This window comes from Condylura cristata, unplaced genomic scaffold, assembly GCF_000260355.1.
Source record: "Condylura cristata isolate star-nosed mole 26May11 unplaced genomic scaffold, ConCri1.0 scaffold00027, whole genome shotgun sequence".
In the NCBI taxonomy this organism is placed as follows: Eukaryota; Metazoa; Chordata; class Mammalia; order Eulipotyphla; family Talpidae; genus Condylura; species Condylura cristata.
Window position 1 is genome coordinate 16,970,412 of NW_004567128.1, and position 27,494 is coordinate 16,997,905.

The 27,494-nt window shown below is 36.2% G+C and overlaps 1 protein-coding gene across 1 annotated transcript in view; it reads right to left on the reverse strand.

Annotated features, from left to right (window-relative positions):
- Positions 1 to 27,494, reverse strand: part of DMD (dystrophin) — a 1,782,468-nt gene that overhangs the window by 1,379,257 nt on the left and 375,717 nt on the right. Inside the window, exons 8-9 of the mRNA XM_012730297.1 lie at positions 1,735 to 1,916; positions 482 to 613 (exon numbers count right to left, since the gene is read on the reverse strand). Of these exons, the coding sequence (XP_012585751.1) occupies positions 482 to 613; positions 1,735 to 1,916 (314 nt within the window). The remainder of the gene's footprint in view (positions 1 to 481; positions 614 to 1,734; positions 1,917 to 27,494) is intronic.

Consider the following 27,494-nt stretch of genomic DNA (forward strand, 5'->3'; position numbering starts at 1 on the left):
AACCTGATTCCTATATATATACTGTGTTTTCTCCTACACACACCTAGCTATCATAAAGATTAATTTATAAAGTAGGAAGAGATTAACAACAATAATTAATGAAATAATACACTATAAGAAAAGTAATGTGAATGCGGTATCTCTCCATTTCCCACACCCCAGTATCTTCATTGTATTTACTATCAAACCACAGTTAACTACAGAGTGCAGAACATGTAATTCTATGATGAAAGTACAAATCACAATTTGGAGAATCCCCATTCGTGAAGAATCAGCATATGTTAAATTTAAAGAAGTCCCAATAACAAAGCAGCACGATGTGAAAGTATCTAATAAAAACAGGAACTATGAAAAAAAAATCTCTTGAATAACCAAAAAAAACAAAAAAAGAGCACTGCAAAGTTCAAAGGAAAGTCATGGCATTTTACCTGGGTGGAAGGGATTCTTTGGTTTATGAAATAGAGAGTAAATGTGAACACACCTGTGAAGGAAATGGGCTCCGAGTGGCATCAGAGGTGGTGACATAAGCTGCCTGTGTGTAGGCATAGCTCTTGAATCGAGGCTTAGGAGAGGAAGGAGTTCTCTCATAGCCCTGTGCTAGACTGACTGTGATCTGCAGAGAAGGGTTAGGAAAAGAGACAGAGAGGAGGGAGAGACATCTTAAGTAACCTTGGAAAGATGGCTACGCAGCATGCTAGGAAAATGAACATGAAATGGAAACAGTGATAAGAAAAGTTTGATTCTAAGTACATATAAATTATATTAGAAACTGTTAGGCTTCAAGAACTGAAGTAATCAGGAAAGGCATGAGGCTGACATTTTTAACTATAAGCATTCCACACTGACACAAATTCAACACTAATATGGGACAGTGCTCTTCAGTCTGGCAAGAACAGGCATCCAAAAGCAATTTTCTCTGAATCCAAAGTAAACAAAACCAGAATTCATCAGGTCAATATCCTGGAAAAGGACCGAAGCTTTCATAACCTAAATACAGAAGCAGCTCAACAGCATGAGAAAATTAGGCCTACGAGCTTTCCACACCTTCAGCGGAAATTTGGCAAAAGGCTGTTTCATCATTATTTGTGTCAAAGAAGGTATAAGAAAAGACCCCAAATATTTGCTAGAGGTTTGAGGGCAAGTTGTGTAGTGGGAGAATCCCACTGGATTCTGTACAATGATATAGTAACAATGTGTATTGCATCTACTGTTTCTATTAAAATATTTAAACCATTTTTCTCTTATCAAAATATTACAATGGGTAATCAAACTGTGTTAATGCAATAGTGGGTTGCCACCAAATTAAGAAAATAATATAAACATAGAACTTAACTTTGGTCCTTGCTCTGATATTTTTCTTAGTGATCTAGTTAGAGGAAACTTTAATTTTATCTATTTTATACCTTTTTTTTTCATGACAGAGATGTAATATGTTCAATGTTCCACTTTTCTATAACATGGCACATATTAATAGCAGAGTAATTTAGGAAGGTACTTTGAAAATTATAATCCATGGAATCTGATAAAATTTAGGTTTATAGAGTTTATCTCTCCATATTTATGTGTAGGTACACCCATATTCTGCTATGCACACATACAGCACATGTGTGTATACACACATGTATGTAGACATACTATCTTATATCCACAGATACAATAGATGAGTATGTGACTCCTTAAATTCATTTACATTGAAAACAACTTTGGTAGATCTGCCCTTTTTAGACATTTTACCTGTTGAGAATAATGCATTTGATGATGTAGTTGAAAATGTTCTTCCCTTGTAACTCTCGATGGCCTTGGCAACATTTCCACCTCCTGGATGGCTTCAATGCTGACTTGTTGAGGCAACACTTGGAACAGTGAAGTGATGTACATTAAGATGGACTTCTTATCTGGATAAGTGGTAGCGACATCTGTAAGCACATTAACACCAAACATCAGTTTTTGGTTTCTATATTTCAGTCTCTGAGAGGAGACTGAACAAATCAATGTTACAGGAAGAAGACAGATTAATGAGCACTCGATTGTCAATGAATGTCCTCCAGAGACTAATTAGAACATGATAATCAGGCCTAAAATGTCCTTCCAATTTGGCAGGCCAATGAGATGAGCACTAAAGTTAATTTCTTTTCCTTGTTCACGTAAAAACTTCATTCCATAATACTTTTTCCTAAGTCAAAGTGCCATACTAGCCCATCTAAGAAAGTGGTTTTCATTAGACAAGAAACAAAAATAAAACATTACATCTTACTTTTCATGGATGGTTATATTAGCATGTCAATTAAAATGGTTCATGGTGATTAAACAATTACACAAAAGAGCTTAATTCATTGACTTCCAGAAAGAAAAGCCTGTACCTCCTAATCAAATTTTGCTGGTGATTAACTATGTAAAGAGAAAAATGTGTCTCTGTGTTAAAATGAACTGTGTATTTTCACAATAAAAATAAACTAACAATATACCATATGTATAATGATTGGTGATATTCATAAAGTGTATTAAAATATGTGTTTACATGATGGTGCATCTGCTAAAGTCAGATGTCACTTTCCTTTTCAGACTGTAGAGCTAAATTTAAGAGTCTTCACATAAATTTGATCTGACATAATGTCCTTTGCCACATCCAGGGAATCAAAGAAAACCAGGACTTAAAGCCAATAATAATTTGTAAGTACACACACAGTAAGTGGCAGCACCTTCAAAAGGTCCTTTTGCTATTTGGTACCACAATTTACCCACTGTACTCATTCCAGGAAATAAAAATGTAAAACAATACTTTATGTGAAGTGTAGTATTAATCCCAGAAGTGTTAAAATGTACATCCTGGCAAGAGACCAAGACAACTTTGGAGCCCTGTGCTAGGCATTTTTTTTCTTTCCATAAATTTATCCTAACTTAGCTAGTATTAAAAGATATGTTTTGGCCCTCCCTGGTGGTGCAGCAGGTTAAAGCACTGCACTGAGAAGCTAAAGCCACTTCCGCATGAGTTCGATCCCCGCCTGCCCCGGAGGTGACCACATGGCGTGGCAGACCTCTCCTGACCCGCTCGCTGCTCCCCTCAGCAGTGTACTTCGTCGATCTGCCTGTTCTGCTCCCCACTCTGTCTCTGGTGAAGCCTCTCACCGCCCCGAGCCTCTGGCCTGTACCCCGGTTCTGTATGTACAAATAAATAAATCTTTAAAAAAAAAAAAGATATGTTTTAAGTTATGTATGTATATTCCAGTCAGCTGTTCTGATGATGAGCAAAAGCGGAAAGGATCAAATCTCAAGTCCACCAGAGTAAAAAGAACTTGGCAGCTCAGAGTCCATCCCTTCACAAGGGCAGAGACATGATTAATCAGAACAGCTATTTTTAAAGTATTTTTCAAAAGCGTTACATAGTAGGGGAAGGTAACGAGTGTTCCTTGGTCTGCTTCTATTCACAGTGTAATACAGTATTCCATTTTTAATGTGCATATGAATCACCTGGGAACTTTTTAAGGTTCCCAATAGACTAGATTCAGGAGACTGGAGGCTCCGCATTTCCCAAGTGCTCCACCCCAGGTGATGCTGAAGCTGCTTGCTTGAAGACCACATTTGGAGTAAATAAGTTAAAAAGAAAAAAATGGCCCACCCTGGAGGTGCAGTGGGTTAAAGCACAGCACTGAGAAGCTAAAAACCACTTCTGCACGAGTTCGATCCCCGCCTGCCCCTCCTACTGCTCCTCTCAGCAGTGTACTGCGTTGTTCTACCTGTTCTGCTCCCCACTCTGTCCCTGGTGAATCCTCTTACCACCCCTGCACCTCTGACCTGTAACCCAGTTCTGTATGCATAAATAAATCTTAAAAAAACTACAAAGAAACAGACTGCTATGTCAGCTACTGTTTTCATTTTCTTAGTCTAGCCCCCCCCCAAAAAAAAACGCACTAATTGGACACTTAAATGCTGAAAGCTGAGCAGTACAAAGCCATGCAATGCATAGGGTCTGCTCTCTAATGCAATCATTAACCAAACAAATGCCAAAGGTAACTTTGTGCAAGTGCATTTCAAGGAAGGATGAAAAAAAATAATCTGTGCATAAGCATTGCCTTTCTAAAACAATCTCACTTAGCTTTGAAATTCTGGACCAAAAATCTCCCTTTTGATTGATAATGCTTTTTCAAGTGTTCATTGTACGAAGAAAGCCTTCTTCTTCACCATATATTAAAACTCTAGATCTTCTTTCTCCCTAAGTAACTAGTCAGTTGTATCTATGATGAGCATAATTTAGAATTTGTTTGTTTTTGAGTATACTGAATAAAACAGAGCTGTAAGAAAGGCATTTCATTAAAATAGGCTGATTCCTATTTATTGCTCTATTATGTACTGCCTTGTGCATAGATGATTGGCCTTAAGTATATGCCATGATAAAGAGAAATACAGGTAAGAATAGATCAAGTATTTTTTTTTAAGATTTATTTATTTGTGCACACAGAACTGGGGTACAGGCCAGAGGCTCGGGGCGGCGAGAGGCTTCACCAGAGACAGTGGGGAGCAGAACAGGCAGATCGACGAAGTACACTGCTGAGGGGAGTAGCAGGCGGTTCAGGAGAGGTCTGTCACGCCATGTGCTCGCCTCCAGGGCAGGCGGAAATCGAACTCATGTGGAAGTGGCTTAAGCTTCACAGTGCTATGCTTTAACCCGCTGCACCACCAGGGAGGGCCAAGTATTAATTTTTAAAGATTTATTTATGTATACAGAAATGGGGTATAGGTCTGAGGTACAGGGGCAGTCAGAGGCTTCACCAGAGACAGAACAGGGGAACAGAACAGGCAGATCAACAAAGTACACTGATGAGGGGAGCCGGGAAGTCAGGAGAGGTCTGCCGTACCATGTGGATTACTTCCGAGGCTGGGATCAAACTTGCACTGAAGTGGCTGCGGCTGGCTTGCAATGCTGCATCCTAACCACTGTCCCACCCAGCAGGGACTATCAAGCATTATTTTTACTGTCCAAACAAATGTTCAAAAAGTTATTATGCATTTCATCTACATAAAATGTTGTGAACAAAAACAAAAATTCTTAAATATTAACGATTGCAGTAAATAGGCACTATTTAATAAATTATCTTTCTGCCCCTATATATTACCAATCCACTTCTGAGGTTGTGTGGAATCCAGCTGTACCAGTAGGTACAATTCCATCTGCTTTTCTCCACAGAAAGGAATTCAGATACTCAAAAATATATTTCATTTCCTTAAGATGAATTTACTAAATGCCTATTATGTTTAAAATGTTTTAAAAGATTAGTTAAGAGAATCACAAGACAGAAAATTCAAGAATTTTGCCCACAATTTGGAATAATAAATATTAGTGAAAGTACAAAATAACTGCACTGCTGAACAGAATATATATATATATGTATGTATGTATGTATTATGTAGTATATACATATATATACATATACATATATACATTTGCATAGAAGAACAACTGGGGTGTAGGCCAAATGTATGGGGCGTGGTGGAGGATACACCTGAGACAGAGTAGAAAGCAACTAAAGGGAGAAGTTGGCAAGACAACAGGTAAGGTCTGCTGTGCCATCTGTGGGTGAGCTCCCTGGCCCAGGATGGAACTCGGGCAGTTGCAGTGACAGCACTGAGACTTAACCCCTAGGCCACCAGGGAGGCCTGAACAGAATTTAGAATGTGTTCCTCTAATTAGTACAACTACCATTGTAATGTGTTCTTCAAAAAAGAAGCCATTATATATTACTGGGAACAAAAATTTCCCTTATGCATAGGAAACTAAAATAAAAATGTGCGGGATGCCATTCACTGGAAATGGAGAGGGGCACTGGAGGAAGTAGAAAAGTATAAGCAAAGGAGCAGAATTAGGGAAAAATTAACCTGGGAATAGTGCCTCTCGGTGACTTAGCTATAGAGGGAAAATGGTGAATAATAAGATAAAAAGGGTAGACTCTAGGTGGAACACTGAGAAATCATCAGTAGCAAAGTAGAAAATTTGGCTTTAACTTGACAGGATGGAGAGTAACTACTTTCAATCAAGAGAGTGATGCTATTAAAATTTCTGTAAAGTGAAACTGTTAAGCACAGAGTAGACTGAATGAGGTAAAATTGAAGGGAAGGAGGTCTTAGGATCACATTCTAGATATGAAGTGTTAGAGGCTGTGTAGTAAAAACAAGGGGATGAAAGGCATAAAATTCTAAAGCAGATCCAAAATGGAACCATAAAATTCTCAAATAATTTAATCCAGTCTTTGGAAAAGCCCATATACAAAATTCTGAGGGTATAAAGATTAATAAAATGGAAAAGCACAGAACGTAGCTGTTTGTTCTGTAGTCACGGTACTAAATAGTAGCCATCAATTCAAATTTCATTCGCACTTAACTAATTAGCAATTACTTGCTTACATGGTCTTGTTCATGCTTCCCCCAGCCCACCAGTGGAGTCTCCCTCTCTGAACTCTGCCAGTCAGAGTGGACCCACTTCAATGAACACAATTCTGAATGCACATCTATGAACAATGTTCTTACTGGAGTCAGCATGCTTCTAAAGGTGATGTCAACCTTGCCCACACCTGAATGTTCACAGATCTTCCAACCTCTGGGTTTCCTTCAAGCCCCAAAATGCTCTACTTGAGAGATGGTGATTGACCGACACGGTTATTTAAGTAAACAACAATTTTACTTTGTGTTTTCATTTCAAATACTGAATAATTTCATAACCTGATAAAATTCAAGTGTTGGAAGTCACTTGCAAATGTATATTCATTAATAGTAATTTATTAGGAAAGAGTGTAATGCTGTGAAAGAATGAGCAATTCTGAACCTAAAGACCTGGATTTTAAAGCTTTCCTTATCTAAATGTTAGCATCTATAAAGAACTATCCTTGATATCAACTACTTCTGTTTCCGTATCTATAAAATAAAAAGTAGAGTCCCAAACTCATCATGGTGCTTAGAAAAGGTTATTAAACATTGATATTGCTACACTGCAACTGTTGATTTTGTTACTAATTCAGACCTTGAGTTAGGAGACCACTAGTGATGTTAATGAGAAGCCAGAGAAGTTGGTTGGAGAGAAAGGCCAGTCATCATTTATTACATATTTACAAAGCAATTCTGATGTTCCACAAAATATGATTAGCCTATACTACAATTAGTGGATGAGGCCCCGCAAAATAATCACAGAAATTTCATGATGTGGAAGTAATCCTTACTGACAGTAATTACCCCAATGCCAATGCCTAGGATCACTAATATCTTAGTACCTGTTAGGAAATTGAAGAAAGAGTAGTCAAATCCCTAGAAACTGATGAGAATCATGTATGACAGCAACCGACCAAAAAAAAACATGTCACAGGTAAGTACTATACCTTCTAAGGAATATGAAAATGACAAGATATGGTTTATACATTTTTAGTTACAAGATACTCAAGTATATAAAATGAGAGAAGTGGCTGAACACACAAAATCAACAATTACCAAAAAGAACATATAATTATATGAAAGTAATCTTTGTAATAAACACCACTGTATAAAGGATTAATTGGCACAAAGGTATGCTAATAATTTTTAACCCAGTGTCGAAACCATCTCAAAATTAAAATATTGAGAACTCATAATACAGCTAAAGTATTTTATGTACCCTAACACCAATTCTGATGAGTGCTTCCAGACTTATCAGAACTTGATAATGAGGACCATAATGGAACAAATGCATCAGTTAGTGAAATTTCATTATTTTTCAAGTGAAGTGACTGAAATCCATAGTGATTTGGTGACAAGTTCAAACACTAGTTAGGTCAGAATTGGAGCTCAGTCTCTGCATCATACTTTTCAATGCTTTACTGTCACTCAGTAAGAGAATGCTATTTTACAGCTTTTTCAGCTTGAGGATCTCAAGGTCATTATCTAAATGATGACAGTGTGACCCATATGGTTCTATTATTGAGGATTATCTATATTTTCCACAGGAGTAGTGGCTTCCATATCTAATGAGGGAAGTCTAACAAAAGTAAATATTCATAAGATGCAAGTTCTGTAGTAATCAAAGACATGGAAATCAAATAAAAATGTAGGTTTTTAATTATATTCCTTTGCCTATGAACTTATCAAACAATGGTAAAAGGTAACGTTACAGAGGGTTCAGTGGTTTGGCCAAAGCCCTACTTTCTTGTAGATTACCAGACAAGTTCCACCTGTCTGAAAAATATTTTGGCACTATCTACCAAAACCTATTAAAATCATATCCAGTGATATAGTAAAATTTTCTCTTGAGGAATCTACCATTTAAAAATAATCAGAAATTTACATGAAGATTTGTGTAAACTTCATGCAAAATTTAAGCACTATTTACAATATAAAATAAATTTATCATACAAATATGGGGGGAAAAATAGCATCATCCCAAATGGCTTCACAGAGAATTAGAAATGACTGAATATCGTTAAAAATGTTATTTTTGTAGAAATTTTGTTTAAAAATTATGTTTTCAATGTAAAACCAAAAAAGTAGGCTGCATATTTTATATATTATAAAGCAGTAATTTAATTAAAGACTAGGACATGTTTCAATACATTATTGAAGTTGGTCTCCTATGGGATTAAACATAGTTTCTTTTTCCCAGTCACCCTACCTTGTTTCCACATTCTCTATTCAGTGTACATCAATTCTGTAATTTGACAACGTATTTTATATAATAATGAAAATACAGGAAAATCAAAGAAAGTAACCAAAGTAAAGTTGTTCAAAGCTTCCTTTCAGCATGGCCTTCTCACCACATAAAATCATTAATAAACAAACAAACAAACAAACAAACAAATAAATAAATAAATAAATAAATAAATAAATAAATAAATAAATAAAATAAAGTCCATGTGAAGTGAGATTGTTAGGAAACTGGTACCTACAATAAAACTGTTCCTATCTGGGCAATCAACTTCCAGAAAGCCTTATTAGCTGCCAGGAACAACCTTGAAACGCCTCTGGAAAGTCTAAACAGTAACTCTACTGTCTAAAATCTCAGGTGAGTTTTCTGCCAGGAGAAAGGCAGGAATTGAAACACTGCAATATAATGCATATCATGTATAATCAAAATTAAGAAGGATTTCAAACCAATAGATGTATAAGTGTACATTCCAAGTCTGGTCAGACTTTAAAAGTTTCATAAAGAAATAAAAAAAGGATGTTATTTAAAAATGGTAAGAGTGAAACTGGATCAGCTCCCACAGAATCTATATCAGGAAGAAAAGAATAAAGACAGATGAAGTCATTGTGATAAAAGGCAAATGGGTGAACCTGAAAGAGGAAACATTTGGTCATTTTAGATGTTGTCAAACAGCCCGAAATGTGAAAATATGAGTACATATGTGTAGACAAGCAAAAATAAGTGGCTGTTCATAAGATTATGGGATCAAATGCACAAGGTGAAAATCTGAAAGAATGCATTAGTGGAATTAAAATGGGTTACCATCACCTGAGGCTGGGAAATGAGCTGATTTATGTTATAATGTCCTCTGATCTCTGAGTGATAGGCAACAACATGTCAGTGGACTAATTCATTAAAGGATAAGTGGGTTATTCTCAATTTTAATATTTTAATTCCAGCACTACATTCTACATCTATATACACTTTCCATTTATGTTACCATATACTATGGATATACAATATTCTAATAAGTAACTTATTCAAGTTCCTGCAAGTTAAATTCTTTAACTTTATACCATATTCTGTCTTCACTAAATTAAGTACTCACTCCTTAATTAATCTATTGCATAATTTTAGCTTTCACTCATTGCTGCATGTTATTTTTATCATCTAATAACCCCTCTCATTAAAAGACTATAAAATAAAGGAAGGGAAAAACAATTTGTATTAATGTAAATTATCATTTATAATAAAGTTAATGATGAAAAGCAATGGATTTATTTATCCATGAGAAAACACTAGATTTTATCTTTTATATATGTAATCACTCCTTTCAATATGTTTATAGCATAGCTGGCAGAAAACTAACATTATTGCCTTGGTACGAGTAGAAAACAATGCTCAAAATATATAATGCTTACTGAGGGCCTAACAGTAAACAAAACAAAATAATCAAGGAGACCAAATACACTGAAAACTAGCCAAACATTTTAGACATTAACCGAAGAATGTTAACTACAGACTCTCCCCGGTGATGAATCTGGATAAAGCATAGCGCTGTGAAGCTAGCCATAGCAGCATCACCAAGAGTTCAATCCTTGGCCAGTGAGGTGACCCCCCAGATGCAGCAGACCCCGCCCGTCTCGCCCACTGCTCCGCTGAGCAATGTACTTCATCAAACTGCCTGTTCTGCTCCCCACTCTGTCTCTGGTGAATCTTCTTACTACCCCCTATACCACTGGCTTGTAACCCAGTTCTGTAGGCATAAAAAATATTTTAAAACAATATACCTACAGAACTAAAATGTAAACATCATATATTCGATTCAATAAATAATGGTAATTGAAGGTTACATTAATTATGAAATACTGGATGCATAATAAAAAAGACTGAAAAATATTTTCAAAAGCATCTGTGGAGTTACTGCTATAACTATAGCAGAGTAGCTAGGCTACATTCTGGCCCTTGATAATACAGAGGTAAAATAAATGAGGCCAAAGATCTGTTGTGAAGAAATGTTGATTCTGGCGGAGCCCTCCCTGTTGGCACAAGTTAAAAGAAAGCACTATGACGCTCTACACAGCCACTGCAGCATGAGTCCATCCACGGCCAGGGAGGCAACCCACATGGCGTGGCAGACCTCTCTTGTTTTCCCAGCTGCTCCCCTCCGCAGTGTACTTTGTCGATGTGCCCGCCCTGCTCCCCACTTTGTCTCTGGTGAAATTTCTCAAGCCCCACATCTCTGGCCTGTACCCCAGTTCTTGTATACATAAATAAATAAATCTTAGGAAAAAAAAAAAAAACATGTTGATTCTAGTGGAGAAATTGGAAATAAACAATTTCAAAATCCTATCCCCAAAATGTACCAATTACCAATTTATTTCAATCACCTAATTATCTTGGCTTCAACATATTAAAATATGTTTTCCACAAATGCATTATTTTTGCTGGCATTCTTTGTTGAGGTAGGAGGCACTTATAGTTAAATAGGAATGGAGATCCTGACAGCATCTGTTAACAAATACACAGAAGCTGGTGTTGTAAACCATATTACCTCAAAAAGAAAATGTGAACTTTTCTATCTTTAAATTTTCAATTCCAAAATGCAATAACTTTCCAAGATTCTTTCCAGCTACTCCGAGTTGTTATCTCATAAAAATTATTTTTAAAAAATACTCTTGGCCAATTTATACCTTAGAACAACTTTTTTGTACATGTCCTCTATAATCAAGACACCAGAAGCTACCGTGACCAAACAAATAGAAGTAAATCATTCATTATGGGAAACTACTGTCAAAAAAACCTACTTTCTTACTAGTCTACTGTGGGAATAACTACTGGAGTTTCTGTTGGGGAAGGAAATATTCTGGCTCATGACATTTAACTCTGCTTCCTTAATTGTCACTTGCTGTTTTTGTGCTTTGCTTTTGGTCTAACCAAATTGACTTGATTTTTTTCCAACTGATAGAAAAAGTAAAGTAAGTTTCATAAGAAACTCTGTACAGTACCACCTTATTAGCATAAAATGTTCTATTTCTACTTCCCTCATCCTCCTCTAGTGTGTGAGAAATGCTAGTTGATAAGTAATGAAGGCAAATGGGATGCTTACTTCATTTGATACAAGTGGCATTTGTTACAGCAGTTTGGGGTATGTTTTTGGAACTGAAATCATGCCTAGGCATGAAGGCAGTTTCAAGGCAAATGCCTCAATAACTAACTTAAGGTTGACATTGTAGATAGTATAGCTATTTTGTAACAAGTTTTATAAAATAATCATTTCCATTATCAAATAATTCAGCCTACTGAATTAAATACAATTTGATAAAATCCTGACTCTGCCCTTCTAAGTTAGAGAATGTGGTAAAATTAATTATTCTATCCAGTTTTTAATCTGTAAAATTAGTCACATTAATGTCAAATAGCTAACGATGATGACTACAAGAGTTAATGCTCAATACTCATCTATTATTTGTTGTGGTTTGTTTCCAATTAGCACAGAATTGTAATTTCTGAGTTTGCCTGAATTTACGCATTCACCTAATATTTGTGGGATGCCTACCATGTAAGACATGGTAACAGTTCACTAGGGAATGAATTATTTTTATAATTGCAATAGCTCCATCAACTATACTTTTAGGGCAGAAATAAGTGAACCACACAAGCCTGAGGGGAAAATAAACAGAATGGGAATCTCTGACACAAAACTTTCATGATCTAGGAATGATGTCAGCACCAGGAAGCAAATACAGCTTCAGAAGAAGAATGCGGTTTTTAGCAAAATACCATCACAAACTTCACAAGCTGTAAGATAACTGACAGAAAAAAAGTGTATATAAATGGTGGCAGGCAGGCTGTGGAAACCGACATCTGAAGAGGCGTGAGCCTGTAGCTTTGCAGCATACAGTGTTGAAAATCAACGTTGCCTCATAAGAAAAGAGGTTTTCTTGAAGTAACCCCAGGTTTGATCATACCCTAACTGAAACCGGGAGCCAGTAGCTTTACAGCACACATTTGTGTGCTGCTAAGTGAAACACACACCACGAGAGTGGCAAACTTTATTATGTTCTCAAATTGCACGATACAATCTGCTTTGGAAAGTACTGATTAAATTTCATTTGCATATGAGCTTGAGGTTTCTAACTTCCAACAATATAATCAGGGGTTTCCAATCACACACTATAATATGTATGGTTGATAAGGAAATGTAAATAAGAAAATGTAAATTAGAACCCGACAAAAAATGAAACAATGATGGAGAAAGTACAAGTGAAATAGCAAACGGGCATAAAAAGTAGGCAATAAATATAATATGCAAGCATTAAGACAATTAGAGATAACGTCATAATTGAGAATAACCAATTATGTTGAAAAGACATAAAATGCAACTCAAAAAGGTTGGTTTCCACAGAAATTCTATATATAGCCAATAAGAATATAGTGTTTTGAATACAGAATGTGTATGTGTGTGAGGTGAAAAATACTGCATGACTAAAGATAAGTAGTGCAATAAAACATGCTTAACTTGATAATAAAAAAATTAGGCTATTTTCTAAGATCCTGTATATGATGTTTGGATTTTTAAAAGATGTGTGTATTTATGCATACAAGAACTGGGGTACAGGCCAGAGGTGTGGGGGTAAGAGAATCCCCCAGAGATAGGGTGGAGAGCAGAACAGGCTGATCTACTGACATACACTGCTGAGGGGAGCAGCAACTGAGACAAGAGAGGCCTGCTGTGCCACATGGGTCAGCTCCCTGGCTGGGGACCAAACTCACGCTGCAGTGGCTGTAGATAGCTTCATGATGCGGCACTTTAACTCCTTGCACCACCAGGGAAGCACTGACATTCGGATTTTATCAGGAAATATTCCCTCATCCTCCAGTCACAAATGACAGATACTGAGAGCCATAACATCCACTTGCTTGTTCCTCCTCCTACTATTGAACTGTATCGTTTCCAATTCAAACAAATCTCTCTACTTGTGCTTGTTTCCTATTGAATCATTAACATTTTCCTAGTCTACATACATCTGTCCCTAACTCCCACTTTAACAACAAAGCAAATTTTAAGAAATGCAGACAAAAGACATTAGTATGCCGATTAATTGTTACTCCAAAATGAAGGTAGAAGAAAATCAAGTTAAACCACCACAACAGTAAAATCCAAGTGTCCTCTTGGCCATTCTCCACAGTGTAAATCCTCCCAGAATGGGTAACTTCAAGTGAACAATGGCTTAACAAGTCAGTGGCATAGTTCCTGAATATTTAAAAAAACTGCTCTCATGAATCTAGACAACATGGCTCCAGTACATCACAGTAACTATTACTAAGATTTGCAAATACTTTTCCATCTCCATTTGTCTATTCCCTTCCCAATAAAGCCTTTCAAGTGTTTCAGCTGCCCTCTTGGTAGCTGCTTTTCCACCTGTCCTTTTGTTCAACTCACAACTTACTCAGCATGTTATATATATACCAAGTACTGTTCCAGATCCTGGGAATGCAAACAGTGAACAAAGCAATGCTCCTATCCTCAATGAGCCAGACTTGCGGTTGAGATGGAGAAAGTGACCAAAAGTAAACATGCAACTTCTCAAAGGGCTTAGTGCTACAGAAAACAATCAAGTGAGCAGGGCAAGGGTGGCATCTTATTTAAGCAGGCTGAGCTGGGACACCTTCTGTAGGTGAGACTGGATCAGAGAACTGTTTCTATCTCTGATCCATTAAAGCATACAAGGCAGCCAAGCCTAACAATCATGTCCTCCTCCTTTTTTAATCCAACATTTTTTTTGAAGTTTTAAACATGAACGTTTATTTCTTGAACATAAGGCATGCATTTGCATAAAAATAAGATGTGTTAAGTAACTTTTCTAAGTTACACTAAAGACATTAAATGACTTAAGGCTGACATAAAAACTTTCTCTATAATGCACCTTTTAATAATTGACACTTGACATGATGGACTATGATCCATATTTCCTTTGAATCTTCACTATTACATGACAGTATGTATTTTTTAAGCTGCAATATTACTCAGCAATCATAAAAGACAAACTCATTGCTATTTGCAGCAATATGGATGCAGCTGAAAGGGATCATGCTTAGTGAAATAAGCCAAAAAGAACAAGAAAAATGCTGGATGGTTTCACTCATAGCAGGTGTGTAAGGGATCAGAAAAAAACAAACAACAACAACAAAACACACACACACACGTAACTGTAACAAGTTAAAAACAAAAATCAACAAACTACTATAAAACAGAAATATTCTACAGGGGTGGAGAGGGTAATAGAATCAAAACTGGGTGGGAAGAGCACACCGGACCATGGAGATGGCACAGAGGTGAATTGGTGTTGGGAAGTCCACAGGGATCACAAGCAGGATGACAAAATGTACAAAATGAATGATGTTAGAGCATGCTTTCATTCTTAAACTCTGTTTTGCTTGGATTTTCTGACACATCTTTCAGGTTTTCTATGTATTTAGGCATAACTTTCCAGGCCCTTTTCCTGGCCTGCTTTCATACTTGAAGTGACATGAAATTTTGGAGAGATTTAGAGGTTGGAGCTGGGTCTTCTCTATGCTCATTCTTCCCTAAGTACGTTGTACAATTTCTTCACTCCCTCTCTCATTTCTTATCTGCAGACTATTCCACAATACCTAGCTCCATCTGAGACCTGTTTCCTCAAGAGAAATCTTAAAATCATTACATATAAAATAGAGCTTTCAGTTCACTTCTGAAACAACCTCCCCATGAATCGCCTTCTCCAAAATATGACAATATCCATGAAGTATGTCATGTCAGTCGGGCTGCGAACTTGACATTTGCCCTTGATCGTTCTTTTCTTCTGCATTCCCTTGTTTGGTCTATTAGCAAGCCCTGTCTTGTCTGCCTCTACAGGGAACCCACATATCCATATACCTTCATCTTTCACTATTTGACCCAAGCAATAGTTCGTGCCTTCTTGGACTATTAAATTCACATGCTAACATTTTTCACGCTTTTTCTCCCCAGTCTGTATGCAACAGCTGGAGTTGTATTTTAATTAAAATACCCTCATAGTAACACCCCTTTTCAAAAACTGCTCATTCGTTTAGAAGAGACACAGCCTACATCATACTCCACAAGCTACTGCACGATCCATGCCTGCTAACAGGGTTTTACGCTAACAGGGTTTTAAGGGCCTCCCCTGTTCTTGCCCTTTTAAGTTTTCGTATTTGCCTTGTTCTTTACATTTGCTATTCTCTTGACCTGAACCATCTTCCCCATCTGTTCCACTTTTCATTCATTTTTATCTACTAAATTGATGGTCGTGTGTTACTCCCCCCCCACACATACCTTTGGTGATCACCCTATATTATGAGTCCTTGCCCTTTTCTTTCAATTCATACTGACTTATTTTCTTTGCATCATGTGTCACAAGCTGTATTTTATTTATTCATTCCTGTGTTATAATTTTTCTCCCTACAATAATATAAATACTACAAGGACAAGGAATCTTCTTTAAATTGTTTTAGCACTTATCGAAAATCAGTAGGTACGCATTATTTCTTAAATTAGTAAACTGAATGAGTGAACAGTTATAACTTCTCAGAACAAAGATGCCCTTCAATGAAAGGAACACAGAATCAGACACATTCAAAACTGAGATATGGCTGAAGGAGAAGAAAGTAGTATAACAAAAAGGAGCAGGCAGCATTTATCTCCATTCAAAATTATGTTAAAGAGATTCCATTTGATATTTAATTGCTTTTTATGGAGCATAAATTATGTACAAGGGATTTTTTTATGCTTTCTCATTTACCCTTCGATACTCTCTTATGAATTAAGAATATTATGCAAGGTCATATAACCAGTAAATGACAGTCTGATTAAAACGGAAAAGAGACTTCTGTGTCCGCAATCCTTTTCGCTCATTTTGTAACATTGGACAAACTTAAACAGAAGTTGCCCCAACTTCCTATTGGACTACAGAAGTTTTTTTCTTAAATTATTGATCACAGTCTCAAAAATAAGACCCAATTTGCATAATATCTCATACTCTAGGAAATGGATCCGATTTTTTTAAGTAGTAGGGGGAAAAGCCTTCATTTTTAAATTAGAGAGCATTAGCAGGTTAATCAAGAAGCCTATGAGTGATGATGACAAAGTTAGTACATTTTTAATTCAGATTGAAAATACTCAAGCTAATACTCAAGGCACCAGAAACCTCATGTTTTATTCATGGTTTCTGAGCTTTGGCGTAGACTCTACAAAATAGCAAACACTTTGCATAGAAGAGATGTTCAAAAATTATTGAGTGATATCTACAGAAAAATGTATTCAGATAGTCTCTGATGCATGGTAAGAAAAGCTAACTCCTTAGAACTTGAATGAAGCAAGTTTTTCAGAAACTTGGTTCTAGGTGCCTGAATATATGATAGGGTAGAAGATTCAAACAAGTGAAATCTTTACCAACTCAGTGATAAAAAGATCCTGTTGACTGATCCAAATTTTAAAAGCAGTTCTTTAAACTCAAATATGAGAGTGAGAAAGGGACCAAGTAAGCAACAAGGAAAAAAATAGACATGCTACACATACGTATGAACACAATGGTCTCTTACATAATTGTTGTGAGTGTGTCTCATTTGAAAAGCAATGCCTTCTGGCTAGAGACTCATGCCACCAAAGCATGGGTAGAGAAGAAAGGGCTTTATGTAGTTTCTCATTCCTATAGTAATTGCTGAATATTCATCAACCTATTCTCAATTTTAAAATGTGTTCTTCGTCTTTTCCAATGGCTAAACAAGGACAAGCTAAACTAATATGCTAAATGCTACAGTCAGGTTTCTGGGCAGTTTCTGATTCTTCTTGACTCTGAAGTTTCAACTTCTCTCAAATATCCTTCCTTCATCGAGGATTCTGCTCACAGAGGCCTGGCTCTACTGCCTTCTGTAAGCATCAAGGCCTGGCATGACTTACTCCATGTCTGCTGCCTGTAAAATCTATCTCATTGCCTGTAACTTCTGACCCTAGTCAGGCTCTGGTCTTGTCTTAGACTGTCCAAACAGGTCTCAATTCCACTCTCATCATGATGGGGAGTGCCCCTTGAAGGGGAGGCAGGGAGACCAAATCATTCCCTCAGAGTTAACAAGTCTGCCCAGGAGTTTTTAATCTTATTAGTGTGGAGTTAAACTCTCACATTTAAATAGTTTTACTACAAAAGCAATACCTACTTATTGCAGTGGAAAATTAAAATAGTAGAGAAGTATATAAAGTGAACAGTGAAAGAACTTCCCATCTCCCTAATAATTCAGGTTTACCATCTCTTGAAATAATACAATAATCCTTTTTACTCAATCCATTCATCCACACATACACGTGTCCATTATCTACTCATCTGTCTGTCTGTCTACTGGGATCAAGCTACATATACACATTCCTATATACCTTCACAGGCAGTGTCCAGGTAACAAATCCAAAATGTTGTGCTGGAATTCACTGATACTATGTAATTTTGGATAAGCAAGTTAATTTCTTTTTTAATATTCTTTTATTGAGTCAATGTTGCTTCCATTGCAGAAGTGTAAAGATTCCTCTACCCCTTTCAGTCACGGTCTCCACAGTACCCCACAACCGAAGAACCCATGATCCACCAGCATGCTTCATGTCCTCATGCACTCATCGGAAAAATGGACTAACGCTTTTGAAACAATTAAGATAAAGATGAGTAGTTAGGAAAATGCATGTCAGAAACGAAGTTTACAGAAAAATGCAGATTAAAGAATGTATACAAGAGGGCACATATACTATTTGGACTTTTAAAGGTCATTTGAATATACACATCATGATCCATTCATTTATTCTACAACCATTTGTTGGGTGTCTATCATATGTCAAGGACCAGGCCAAGCACTGTAGTTATAAAAATGAGCAAACATTAAAACTAACACAAACAAATCAAGACTCACTCTGGCTTTATGGAGCCCACAGTGCAAGGGTAGGGCGATACCTGCCTAATATTGTATAATGTGGAATAATACTAGGACTACTATAAACAAAGCTGCAGTGCGTATCATTATATATCTGTCTTGAATATGCATGAGTCTTTCTAAAGATCTAATTCCTAAATGTTAAATCTCAGGAGCAAAGATCTTGCTTTCATTATAAAGTTCCTATTTAAAACTTCCCAAGTGGGGGCCCTCCCTGGGGGTGCAATGGGTTAAAGCACAGCATTACGAAACTCACTGAAGCCACCTCAACACAAGTTCGTTTCCCAGCATGGACGGTGACCCCACATGATGTGGCAGTCCTCTCCTGACCTGCTTGCTCACTGCTCCCCTCAGCAGTGTATTTCAGTACATCTGCCTATTCTGCTCCCCACTCTGTCTCTGGAGAATCCTCTCAACCCCTGCACCTCTAGCCTGTACCTCAGTTATTGTATGCATAAATAATCTTTAAAAAATAAAAATAATAAAACTTCCTAAATGGCTCTTCCACCAAAGGATATGCATAGCCTATTCCCATGAACCTTCATCATCACAGGATACTGTACTTCAGATTTTTTTTTAAATTATTGGCAGTTTGCATTTATTTTTCTGTTTGGGGTGGCTACTTTTAATTTTCTGAAGTGGATGGCCTTATCATATTTAGCTACCTTTTAAATACAATAGTATTTTTGATCATATTAATGACAAGAATTCTACTATAATGTTTTGCTTTGCTATTACTATGATTCCACAAGCAGTTACATGTTTCGTCAATTTTTAATACTCTCTTGGGGCTTGAAAAATATACACAAAATTTTATGTTTTTAAATATGCCAATCTCATATTTTTCAGCATCTGGTTGTTATGTCTCCTTGTTATTACCAAAATACTTTCCTGCATTTTAATATAATTAAGCTAAATCCCTGGCATCTGAAAATTATTTTGATGTTTACTGTGTAATTAGGTTTTCAGTAGATTGTTCTTTCCAAATAGCGTCAAAGTTTCTAGACTGTTTACTAACCTATGTCTTTGCAGAGATGGCATGCCAGTGTTAAACATTAAAGTGACCAAAATACAAAGGCCCTTCTGTCAAAATATCTAGCCCATGTCACTAAACCATCTCTTAATCATACCACATTTGCAAGTTCCCTGTTTAAGAACAGCTTCCTGACCATTATCATTCATTTACATATTAACTAATTTTAGAACTATCCTGACAACTGTATCTCCTTTCCCTTTTATGTGATTTATCTGCAGTGTGTTCACCCGCATACCTTTCTGCCCTTTCTTCTCCGCTTGTTTCCTGGGTGGGTGACCTTTTCACATTACACAGCCTGGGATCATTTGCTGGGTAGATTGACATTGCATTAATCCAATGCAAAGTGCCAACTGGCAATTCAAAGGCAGAGAAAAAAAGGGTTGGGAAATTTCTCTGCTTCAGAGCTGCTACTTATAGTAGTCAATTCCTTCCAACAATTGCATTTCTAAATAATTGGTCCTTCTTCCTTTAGTGCAGTTCCACCAGACTCCATAAAACCTCCAGCTGTTCTGCTTTTCCTCTCCCACCCCCCAAGGCCCAAGAGATAGTAAATGTTTTCTACTGTGTCTCTGGGTGACTCACTGTCACCTATTGTTACCATGAGCAGCATTCTTTTTATAAAATTCTTGTCATTTCAGCTACCTGTATAAATTCTATTTCTTGCTGGGATTTCTGTTATACTTTCTAAAATAACAAGGAGGAAGTGAGGGGTCCAGAAGGAAAAAGGGATGGAAGACATATGTGTGCATACAGCTATATATTGATGAAATTAGTCTAAATATACACATTAATTGGAAAACAGCATCTTCATGTTTCTTTATATCTTTAAGGTATTTTAATTCAATCTAAACTTTCTCCAAACAAGGCTCCTACTTTCTTGTGTAACTGACTTCTAAATAATCCAAAGGTGTATTTGTTTTGTATAGGATTTTATACTTTACATATTCTAATTGTTGAAATGTTTTTAAACAAACTATATTGTTTTCAAATGATACTTTATCCCACCATCTTTCCATAATATATGTGTGTGTGTATATAGATATATGTCATATTACATTTGCTAGTTTCTCTTAATAGCATGGATAAGGGATATCTTTGAATTTCTTATATATTTTTAAAGATTTATTTGTGTATACAGAACTGGGGTACAGGCCAGAGGCTCAGGGGCGGTGAGAGGCTTCACCAGAGACAGAGTGGGGAACAGAACAGACAGATGACGAAGTACACTGCTGAGGGGAGCAGCGGGCGGGTCAGGAGAGGTCTGCCACGCCATGTGGTCACCTCCAGGGCAGGTGGGAATCGAACTCATGCAGAAGTGGCTTCAGATTATCAGTGCTGTGCTTTAACCCTCTGCGCCACCAGGGAGGGCCAGAATTTCTCATAATTTTTATAAGAATCATTCTAGCATATGAAAATAAGGAAAATTCTTTCTACTCTTGGATTAGTGAGAACTTTTCTCAAAACATGGTAATGAATTTTAACAAATGCTGATGTTTTAGCAAATAGATAATTCCTTTTTTCATTTGGAGGACTGACCACTCTCCTGACCATTTTAATGAAAAGAACAAAGATTAAATACTACTTGTCTACTGACTTGCATTTTGTTATCAATGTAAATGCTATTCCATATACATTTATCAAGTGAAAGCCCTGACTTTCATCCCTTTAAACGTTTTGTCTTATTTCTCTTTAAAAGATACAGCAAATATAGAGAAGACTTCACTGTTAACAAAATTTCTTTATCTGAAAATGTATTCTACACTAAAATAACAAGTCAATAATTTTCCATATATAAAATGTCGCTTAGACAAAATGCTTTGCTGTGTGACACAGCTTTAGATGGGAGACAAGGCTCTATCCCTTATATTACCAGAATAATAGCTCAGATCATTTAACTGCATATGGAGACATTCAGCTGGAGAAGGGAGCAGAGATGCTGACACAATCCCTGAGTGTAACTGGACGTAGTAGAAAATGGGGTAAATGCCCATGGTTCCTTTTTCAGAACTATCATGTCAATAACCCTGAAACTATATTCATACTCAACGATCTCTGCTTGCACCCACATTTTTGTAGTAATTAAAACTAAATAAAAATCAATTGTACATATGTACTGTACTGTACAATTGTACTGAATAAAAACAGCTTGGAGAATGCTACAAAGATTCAGATAATCTCTACAGAGTTAAACTTCTAGAGTTTTAAATGAACCAAATACAATCAATCATGATTTGAAATTCTTTTGCAATTTCTCATCACAAATATTTTACTTAATGTTGAGTGAGAGTTGTATGATAAACAAGTAATTTTCATTAAAGAGTATGTTTGTTGACATCAGTAAAGTAACTATCTATTGTCCTGGGTCACTGTACTAAATTAAGAGAATAAATTAACCTAAATACTACAAAGTCTAAATTAATTATGGTACCTAAATACTACAAACTCTAAATTAATTATGGTACTATGCATTTGTCTCCAAATATTAAATTAAAATTTCAAAAATACAAAATTTTATTTTGGCAGAAATGACCCTTTTAGATTTTGTACATTACACTTTTGAGTATATTGCATATGGGCTTACTTTTGTGCTATTATTTAAGCTATTTACATTGCCAAGAATGCCTGGTGCTATTTCTTTTCATTTATTTAACTGAATAAATGCTATCAATCTGTCAGTGTTCAGGTACTGTGAAATTGTTTCCCTGAGCACCATAAGAGCTCAGCACATAATGACATCGTCTCACCTCTGAACTTTTATAGTCATGTGGATTCTATCACACACTACCTTGAAATTCAAGTTTATACACACACACACTCAAAGTGGAGATACTGAAAACCATCTTTAAAGGACCTAAGATTCTTTCCTAAATTTGTTAAGAAAACAGTCTTTCTTTACATTCTGATGATCACATCAATGCTTTTCTTAAAGGTAATTCACCCAGAATGGACTGGAATCTTATGAATGCCAGAATCCGTTCTGCCAGCTGAAGACAAATGCTGGACAAGACAGACACAGCCCATTACCTCACAGTGCTTACAGTGCATGTGGCATAAATTATTCCTAATCGTGAGGCTGTATCAAGCATTTTTTTCTAATTTGGATATAGTGAAATGTGTTATATTAAAGAGCACTGTTAAATACATTAATTCAGTGAAATGAACATGTGTGATCATGTATAAGAAAGCACTGAAATGTACCAAAGATGCTAGTATTGCTTCGCCATTCATATCTGAACAAGCTACTCAATAGTTATCACACCTACTTTATGAATCAAATCAAGCCTTACAGAAGAATTTGTCTTCCAAGCTCCTTGACTGTCCTCATTTTCTCTTTTCTTTTTAATTGAAGGGGGGCAACATAAATTTTCAGAAGACAATACCAAGCCTGGCTCAGTTCACAATCATTAGAGGCCTGTTTGTGTGTGGAGGGGGTTGGTTAGTGGTCCTGTACAGATATTAGCTCTTTGCTCTTCTTTATGATGATTTCAATTGTTTACATTATTTTTCCCAGTTGCTGCTTAATCCACATATAAACCAGCCATTTCATTGATGCAGAAATGTCACCAATTCAGTTAGCCTGCATACAGGTTTAAGTTCTTTTGCACATGGAATTTTGTGCCTTTCTATAAAATTGGATCTTAAATCTACTGTTTCAAAACATGGAAAAAAGTAGACAGAGAAAAATGGTTTTTTTTTTAATTGCCATCACATGTGTATAGTAAAGAGAGCAGTTAAAAATATCTATGTCAGATTGAGTCTAGAAACAAATTTAAAAGATTCCCATATATTCCTATATTGGAAATCAGAAAGATTAGATTCAATGCAAGTAATGTATAGCTTAAAATGGTGAAAAATGTGACTTAACTGCTTTAGAAAAACTGATCAAATTTGAAACTATTAATATAAAACTGATAATTGTGCATTTTAAATTAATAATAATATAGTCCAGATTAAATTAGACATTTTTCTGCAGAAACAAAGTGATGTTAATATAGTGGGTAAAGTGAGCCTAATTTACAAGGCCATTAGAACTGAAATGCTTCAAATGCATTTCTCTTCAGTTCTTATCCTTTTCATAAAGTTGATTTATGAAGAAATATGCAAGTCTAGAGTGATTCACTAAAGTATGCTTTTTTATATGATTATTTCACACAAAATGGTTCCTGACCATATGTATTTTGTCCATGCCTCTACACAAGGGAGTTGTTAACATAATTCATTTACAATTCAGTTAGCAAGAAAACGTGTTAAACTGAATTTTACTCTGAAACCATAAATCAAGCCAACGTGAAATATATTACATCCCATAAAGTGAACAAACACTGATCAAATAATACAGCCGAACTATGTAGCTCACATCCCAAGACATTTAAAATATTATCTCCATATAGTTATTAAGTAAGTCTCAAAACCCAAGTGTTTATACAAGCACATATTTAAAATTCTGGGCCATAATATCACTTATTCTGGAGGTGTATTATAGTAAATTAAAAATAACCTTTTGTTATCATTTGTGTCAATAATCATTCAAGTCCTTTTGTAATCACAAAAGTGTAAAATTTATAATGTCGTTAAGGTAAAATACATTTTCATTTTATGTTTATTATCAGAATGATTTTATTCAACATCTTCAAGTAGTTGAGGTTAAGTTTTTGGAATTATAATCCTATACATGGGATCAAAAAGTTCTACCAGCTATTACTAAGACTTATCCTAGATGAATGGCGATAGAGCGCAATACAATGCATTAGCCAGAAACCATGTTCCATGAGCAGTTGGTGTTTTGTTGTGTCCATGTAATGTATGTCAAATGAAATCTTAATTTTTGGTTTGTACTCTAAACTCTCAGCCATTTCTGCAATGGTAGTTAACAGAAAGGTTTTCTGTGTTCCTGGTGAAGTCCCTCTATACAAGCAGATTCTAAGAGTTCCAACATATCAGATCTAATAGGGTAGTCTGAAAAGAGTTTCCCATTGCTAACTGCTCTAACTATGAATCACATTCACTTATGGACTTATTGCATCTACAATATTTCAGACTAAGATGTGTGTGTAGTTATGTGTTTTGACTTCAAAACTGTGCAATGACATATTTAGAACAGTTTTCCTCTAAACATTTATATATAACTCCTATGAGAGATATTGTCTTATTCTAAATTAATTTTTTTAGTATATCCTCATGTTTTTTTGTCCCTCACACATGCTATGTATATCTATTGCAGCTAAAGGATCTATGCAATCTGACATTTATATGGAATGAATGACACCACTAGAAACTATGTATGTCACAATGGGGTTATCAAATCAACCTATGAACAAAAGTCACTTTCTCTTTTGACCACATCATTAGTTTGATAGATAATGTCATGTTCACAGTGCAATTTGTCAATGTCTCTCATAATAGGTTCACATAAGTTCTTACAGCACAGTATTAAATCTGTACTAGAATATGTTCAAAACAAACAGGTTGTATAACACTGTGCCCAGTGATGAAACATGCACCCATATCAATGTCACATTACTAGCTGGTGATCACATGACTCTATTTTGTCTACTACCAAATGTATCTTGCCTATGAGTTGGATTTTAAGACATAAAAAATACAGCAATTATAATAAAGTACACTACTATGTTGAAAAGAATAGCTCTTCTTGTTAATAATATAATCTTTCTATGAAAGTGTTGACTCGGGCCCTCCCAGGTGGCACTGCGGGTTAGAGAACAGCACTATGAAGAGATCCACAGCTGCTTCAGCTAGAGTTCGAATCCCAGCCAGGGAGGTGGAAGACATGGTGTGGTAGACCTCTCCTTTCTCTCCCGCTGCTCCCTGGAGCAGTGTAATTTCAGTAGATCTGCCGTTCTGGTTCCCCTTCTGTCTCTGGTGAGCCCTCTCACCCCCCGCATATCTGGCCTGTGCTCCAGTTCTTGTATGCATAAATAATAAACCTTTTAAAAAAAGAAAGCCTTAACTGATATTGAAACAAATAGGAATATGTAATAGACATTGACATAAAGTTTACAATTAATGATGGAAAGATCAGTTACAAGGACTGCTGGTTTCAGAAAAGACTTGATTGGGAATCAGGCAATTCAAATTCTACTCCTAGCTCTAAATCTTACTAGATGTGGGAGTTATGATTGCCATGATGGGAAAGGTACCAAAAGCAGGCCACATGAGTAAAATTTTTAGATACTCATCTTGGAGATGGTAGAGACATCATGAGTAGAAGGCAATCACTGTTCTTCTCTATATAATTAAAATCAATGTGTGAATGCTACAGATTTGATACAGATTTCTGTTCAGTACAAGAGTAAACTTTTAGGCAATGTCGATTCAGAAGATTAAACATGACTAGTGAAAGCCAGGACCCATTTCACCAACACTCATATTGACAAAGGGATTCTGCTACAGAATGCTTAGATGTCCGCCAAATGCACTAGCGACAGTGTTCTACACTGATGAGAACCTGGCTTAGCTTACACATGGTCTCTTGTTATCAAAACCAATAATTGGCCCTCTCTGGTGGTGCAGTGGGTTAAAGCACAGCACTGAGAATTTAAAGCCGCTTCCGCATGAGTTTGATTCCGCCTGCCCCGGAGGTGACCACATGGCATGGCAGACCTCTCCTGACATGCCCGCTGCTCCCCTCAGCAGTATACTTAGTAGATCTGCCTGTTCTGCTCCCCACTCTGTCTCTGGTGAAGCCTCTCATGGCCCCTGAGCCTCTGGCCTGTACCCCAGCTCTGTATGAACAAATAAATAAATCTTTTAACAAAACAATAATTATTTTATTGCTCTTTTAATAATCTGTAAAGTAAGTGTACAGAGATGATTTCAGTGAGATTTAGAGGAAAATCATGGCTTCCCAAGACCATTAAGTTAGTAACAGAGCAGAGCAAATTCTGATTAATGTTCAAGCAATTAACAAGACCACTTAGCAAATTCATTTACTAGAGTCCTGTTTACACCTCTATAATCACCTTAATTAACTTTCTTCTTTTTATGTCAAGCTTCTGCCTGCATTGACATGATTGGTGGCTGTCAGTGGGTAATAAAACACTTGACTTTCCCATGTTGCTTCTTTCAGTAATCAGCACTTCCACTGGGGGTGGATCACACTTCCTCTAACTCAGGGTATATAATACACACTACTCTTCATGAAAGGAATAAAAATCAGGCTAAAATTTAAGTATTTGTTGATTAACATTTTCTCTTCAGTGTTACTGATTTTGATGATGTATTTTTATATATGACATATGCAAAGTACAATATACTCCAATTCAGTTACTGAATGATCACTGGTTTAAAAGATGTTGGCTTCTGGTGTACAGCATCTGTATGTACTGTACTAATGTTCACCACAAAGAGTCTTGTTTCTTACATTCTCCATATAGTTGACCCCCTTTGCCACATTTTCCCACTCCTTCCCATTCTAATTAACTTTTATTTGACAAATGTAGGCTACTGTCAAACAAAAAGCTGCAGAAAAATATACTACATAGGACTCTGATAAAACTTTTGTTTTCAACTTTTTTTTTTTTGGTAATGAAATATCTATAGTTTATAAATATCTATAGTTTATATTACTGCCTGTCAGGAAGAAATAATGAGCTTGTATTTCTCAGCTGTGTATAAATTGTGTGCATTTGATACTTTTAAGGAGAGGCCTCTATCAATCAATATTTTTTAGAAAATGACAGGCCTCAGTTAGGCAGGAATTGGTACTGAAGCTGATAAATGTTTACCCTTCATTGGAGACTGACAAATAATACATGACATAGACTACTTTTATGTTTTATGCTGCTTACATGAAATACTGTCCAGGAATATGGGAGTTTAAAAGAGGTGATTTTA